Source organism: Gadus chalcogrammus, chromosome 21 (assembly GCF_026213295.1).
Source record: "Gadus chalcogrammus isolate NIFS_2021 chromosome 21, NIFS_Gcha_1.0, whole genome shotgun sequence".
Taxonomy (NCBI): domain Eukaryota; kingdom Metazoa; phylum Chordata; class Actinopteri; order Gadiformes; family Gadidae; genus Gadus; species Gadus chalcogrammus.
Genome location: NC_079432.1, coordinates 6552549 through 6558548, shown reverse-complemented (window position 1 = coordinate 6558548; position 6000 = coordinate 6552549). Strand labels below are relative to the sequence as shown.

The 6000-nt window shown below is 43.9% G+C and overlaps 1 protein-coding gene across 3 annotated transcripts in view; it reads right to left on the bottom strand.

Moving 5' to 3' along the window:
* Window positions 1-1284: 1284 nt before the first annotated feature.
* vegfab (vascular endothelial growth factor Ab) overlaps window positions 1285-6000 on the bottom strand; it is a 63564-nt gene continuing 58848 nt past the window's right edge. For 2 of the 3 annotated variants that reach the window (XM_056580788.1, XM_056580789.1), the window contains 2 exons: window positions 5472-5603; window positions 1285-4796 (listed from right to left, as the gene is read on the bottom strand). In XM_056580788.1, the coding sequence (XP_056436763.1) occupies window positions 4775-4796; window positions 5472-5603 (154 nt within the window). In that variant the 3' untranslated portion in view covers window positions 1285-4774. The remainder of the gene's footprint in view (window positions 4797-5471; window positions 5604-6000) is intronic. The other variant, XM_056580790.1, reaches the window with a different exon arrangement.

Sequence of the window (6000 nt, the reverse complement as noted above, 5' to 3'; positions counted from 1 at the left end):
CAAACCGACTTCTTTTTTTATTGGGTACTAATATCCAAACCACAATAACAAAGATTTGCTAAAGCCCTTCTTCTAAAGTGCATTCGTCTTTCGCGTCCAAACGTGCGATTACATTTTGGATTGTTCTGTTTGAGAAGATGTTCTCTGAATGGTAGGTTATGATAAATACGATCAGAAAAATGTCAGGCATTTTGCCTTGGGTGGAGTCCAGGGAGCTTCAAAATAACGGTATCTCCAATCCTCTCACACCGAGCCACATATTATCAGTCATTGGTGAGAACACCTCCCCATAGTAACGGCGGGCCGTAACGTAGCATCAGCGCTCATTGAGAAATCTTAAACCAACAACTGTACTTGTGGATTCAACCTACAACCTAGTCCGCACCTTCATCAACCTCCCACATCATCCTGCCATTCTAAATCACTCACGCAGGAGGCATGGGCAGCAAGGATGAGGACAGAGCCACACACACACACACACACACACACACACACACACACACACACACACACACACACACACCGAGTTGTAATGCGGTGGTAATGAGTGTAAGCTGTACTAACTCGCCCCATGTGAGGTGAGTGGGTTCAGCCAGGTCCGGCTCCCATATCCTCCAGTCTGGCTACCATCCACATTCACAGAAACCCCCCCCCCCCCCCGGTCACATACCCACATACCCCAGGCTAACAGCACCCGCGACTCCAAAGCTCAGCGGCAAGAGCTGGTACAACAACGCAGCGTGTGTGACAATGATCCACGTGGAACGGGGGCTTACCCCACCGGGTATGTTATCATACACACTTTCTCTATCCGTTGCTCGACCTCACCCACACATGCAAACACGCAAACAATGGTCGCACACACACACAAACGTGCGCGCACACACTCCAACCGCAGTCAGGATTTATGACGAGGATAAGAAAGTGATGCAAGAGATAAGCAATCTTCTTTCCCGATTCCTCCTATTTTTGCTGCTCTACCTCCCTCCCTCCCTCCCTCTCTTCCCCGTCTACCTTGTGAGTCGTCCAGGATTCCGTCTAGTGTCACGAGGGAGGGAACCGAACCGTAAGGTAAATATAGACCGGACGTCTTCTTAAAGCCGTAGTAGTATGCGTGAGTGGGCAGCAGTAGCCTATCACACAGAGTAGCATCTACCGTGGCTCCTGATTCCCGCTTTCCACTTACATCAGCATGGGATGATTTGCACACCATTACCGGACAAGCTCTTTCGAGTGCGTCATGAGCTCCTACTGCCCCACACACACTCTCTCTCTCACACACACACACACACACACACACACACACACACACACACACACACACACACACACACACACACACACACACACACACACACGATAGGAAATTAACTATTTTAACAAGGGCTTTTTTGGCCCCCATGTAATACTTTTGGGGCCATTATATCAAATTTTCGGTAACACCTTATTTTGTCTATGTTGCATGACGGACCAATATGCAATGACTCCCATGAAAACATTTGGGAAATACAACTCTTTGCAAATGCAGAGTAAAATACAGAAGTTAACCCTTTATTTTACGTCATCTTGATTTCGAAAATGCCATGAGTCCCACTTAACTTCTGACCTTGACTGACACACACACACACACACGCACACGCACACACACACACACAACTCTTCATTCCACTGATGTCTCGGTACACACGACGCTCTACACAGTGGGAACAAACACCAATGTAATGACTCGCCCCATTCAGCTCCTCCATTATGCTCACTTCACCAAAGAAAAAGCTGATTAATAAAAACACACAACTTCTGTCTAAAGGCCATACATAGAGGAATTGAAATCATCGATATTCTAACTTGTTGAACAAGAAAAGTAAACTACCTATTTACGTGACAATCGAGAAACGAGCTTCCCAAGAGACTGTGTTGGATAAGAATAGGGGCCTACGCTGAATCCCATAATGCAGCACATAACTTAACATAAACCAGGCTACCATACTGCGCCCCAATTTGAGATTAAGTGAGCACTCATCATTGATCAAACGGGTTGATGAAAGTGATGCGTGCCGAGAGGAGGTATGGTGTTGGTGTATGGTGAGTGTTGAGGTGCCATTTGGTTCACGTTTGAAAAGGTAGGCTATTTTAAGTTAGCGATGAAAGGGAAGGGGTAGGCTGCAAGAAATATGCAACTCAACCTTCTATCACATACACAAATCCCACACAAACAACCCAAATAAGCATTGTGAATGTAGGCCTAGTTACCTAATTGTCTGTCAAATTTATTCATTTCATGAAATTAAATCTCTCAGTTGTGTTTTCTCTTGCTTCACTTTTACGAAGAATACGTCAAATTGATCATTTATGAAATAAAACTAGATATAAACTATTCGATTTGACATTAACATCACTGTTGGTTGGGCATAAAACAAATCGTAGGCACTGAGTGTCACATTAATCAATAGGATAAGCATTCCACTCTATGTGTGTGCAGAGATAGACTTGCTAAATCAACAGTGAAGTCCATGTACGCTCGCTGACCAAGGTTAGCTAACGTTTACATAGCCACAGACACGCGGCTATGGCTAGCGCACTAGCTAGCTCTTGGTAAACCACAGATTATGTGGTTTATGGCATTCTTTGGAGTGTTTTGCCGAGTGAAGGGGGCCCACGGTTTATAGGGATTTGGTTTGCTACATATTCAGGTGCACATAAAGAGTCAGTGAAGCGGGTCTTAAACACAGTGGCATTAAAGCCCTCTCCAGTGGCTTATCCATCAGTAAGCATTTAGCATGTACGGCTAAGTGGAAATTTGTTTCAAAACAAACATGGCCAACGATTTAGCAACCTCTCAGTGTTCTTCAGTTCAGGTTCAAAACATTGTGAACACATTGTGAGACTAGAGAATACATTGATGTAACAGTTAATGATACAACAGGCCTATCACTTTAGCCTTAACGAACACCACAATCAGACCTATATGCGACTTATTGTCTTAAAAATGCAGCCGTCACAATAAAACATAGCAACCTTCTTCTTATTTTATATAAAACAATATAATTTGAAAATAAATATGCAGTACTACTTTACATAGACAAAGACAAACATGTTAATGTTAATGAAAAATAATCAAAACATTATGACCCTAATTTAAATGGCTGGTGGTACGGATTATGCCGTTTTTTGTTTTTTTCCACCATCCAAATCCGAAAGTTTTGCTTTTTCATAATATTTAAATGCAGAATTTAACAGTAGATTATGCTTGTGTCCAATAGGGTGTTGAGGGCAACTTAAAAGCATTGCTTGATATTTTTTCAACATGCACACAAACACGTACACACGCAAACACACACACACACACACACACACACACACACACACACACACACACACACACACACACACACACACACACACACACACACACACACACACACACACACACACACACACACACACACACACACAAACACACACACGCACACACGTTTCAAATACCAAAAACGCATCCACACCCTTGGATGAGTGACAAACAAAAAACAGACGCCATCTTGACGAAGGATTCATGGAGGGAATGTTAACATGTTGTTTTTTTCTTTTCTACAAAAGCATGGCGTCTCCATGCTAGCCATGACTGACCTCACAGACATGGGGAGATAAGGGGAGGGGGGGACCGTCGGTACATAACACTGCATATATAAATAGATCCAATTAAATATGGGAAGGTAGAAGAGGGAATACTGAAAAAAATACTCTATAGCAATATAAATTATCTACGATGGACTATGGCATAAAGGAATATAAAGTATGTACAGTATGGAGAAGACGATCTGTTATTGTTGTTGATGCATTTACGTCACAACTTCAGAGCCACCTGACTGTCTGGTCACCCACCCAATGTACCGTCTTCTGTGCCAACGAAACAACGAAACAAATAATTTAAGAAGCATTTTGAAGAAGATTTTCTCAGTACGTTTTTGTGAACACACAGTTTTGCGAAATGGAATCAAAACTACAATATATATATATATATATAGGTGGATGTTGTCAGTGGTTTTCACATTGGATGTGCCAGTAAATGCTCTCATGATAACAGACTTCCCTTTAAAAGTATATGGCACTCCAAATGATCTTCTTTAGTGTAGCGTTTACCTACACAGCAACCATTGGCAAAGCATCATTCATAATCCACGCCAGGCTCCATAACTTCATAAGGGCTCGGTCCACTCTGAGGCACAGATCCCCGACTGTCTCTCGGTGCTGAGCGGACGGTTCTAGCGACAGTTGTACCGCAGAAACAAAAAGAAACAAATCATCCGCCATTTTGAATGATTGCGCTCCCACATGCTCCTCAGTTTCACCATGTTCTGTCATTCATGATCGAAATTTATTCTACAGTAGCCTCTAATCCAGTGAAGGAATTTGCATAAAATGAACCGGCGTACCACAGAATGTCTGTTAAAAGCCTCGTTACAAATATAATGCAGAAGAGCGGCCATTTTCTTTATAATCTTCAAAAAAAACGGATAGGTCTAGTTATTTGTTTTCTTAGCAGCATACAAATGATGTATTGTTTATCGTGGTATTTACACACAGATATGCGACGGCAAGAGATTTCAGTCCGTTCAGTCCCTTTCGGTTGCTCTCAGGCGGTCAGTCCAGGGGGAATGCTCTCTCAACAGAGAAAAAAAAAAAACCTTTTCCGCAAATTTACGGGTAAAAGACAAAGTGCTGTGCTGTGAAATATTTCAAAAATATTCCTTCATCTTGAACATTTGGTGCTCCGGTCTCATCTCCTGGGTGCGTCACATCTGTAGAAGGAAATGAAAACACGTTAAGTGCAGTGGATGGTCCGGACTCTGGAAATAAGATACTAAACTAAGTGGAACTACATTGCAATTCGATAAACTCCCTAATTTCCCATCTGGACTGAATAAGGTACAGAGAAAACTTAATGGCTGCATTTCTATTTTCAACTTCAACCTCGACCTAAAGGGATCTCTTCTCGATACATGGGATTAAGTAGCAGGTAGGAATAATTGCATGAGGGTCCGGGATGCCTAAAGGTAGAATCCAGACTTTGAGGTGCTTTTCTCACCCAGAAACATTTTGGCTGGGTGTGTCCCACAGTCACCTCAGAGGCTTAGTTATGATTCCACGTCAACGCAACGCAAGGGGTTTTACAGACCCATTACGTCCTTGCGGACCCTCCTTGTGTCCACCGCAAGGGCCGGACGTGCGCCTCCCAAAAATTGTAACCTTGCGTCGAGGCGGAGGAGAAGCAAGGGCTGTGATTAGTCCACTCACTGAAACCCGATGCAGAACCAAAACCGGGTAAGGACTGCATCGAAGTATCTGCCTGGTCCTAGCGTTGCGTCGATGTGGAACCATAATCATCCCTTTACTTCTACAACCCCATCCAACCCCTATAAATCAATTACAGAAACACACACACACACACACACACATGCAGCCCCGGGACATACTTGCAGGTCCTCTCGTTGAGCTCTAGCTGGCGCTCTTTGCAGTGTTCGTTTGTGTGCTTGCAGGAACACTGGCAGGTGCGAGGGTCCTGGACAAACAGCTTCCTTCGCCTCTCTGAGCACGGCTCGCACACACTAGCGAGAAACACAAACAGAGAGATAGAGAGGGAGGGATTATAACTGTGAAACACGCTAGGCCAAAGCCAGCCATATTTAAGCTTTATGTGTTAGTTGGAGAGAGGTGTGTGTGTCTTTTGCGGTGTCGGACGTCAAGCTGGTGTAACAAAAGGCCGCTCCCACACATACAGAAGAGGGGGAAGAAACTGCATGCGTCAAACATCACGCCATCTTGCAACTCACCCCACCGAAGTGTGTGTGTGTGTGTGTGTGTGTGTGTGTGTGTGTGTGTGTGTGTGTGTGTGTGTGTGTGTGTGTGTGTGTGTGTGTGTGTGTGTGTGTGTGTGTGTGTGTGTGTGTGTGTGTGTGTGTGTGTGTGTGTATACAGTTGTCCACCAACATTTATATGGTTATA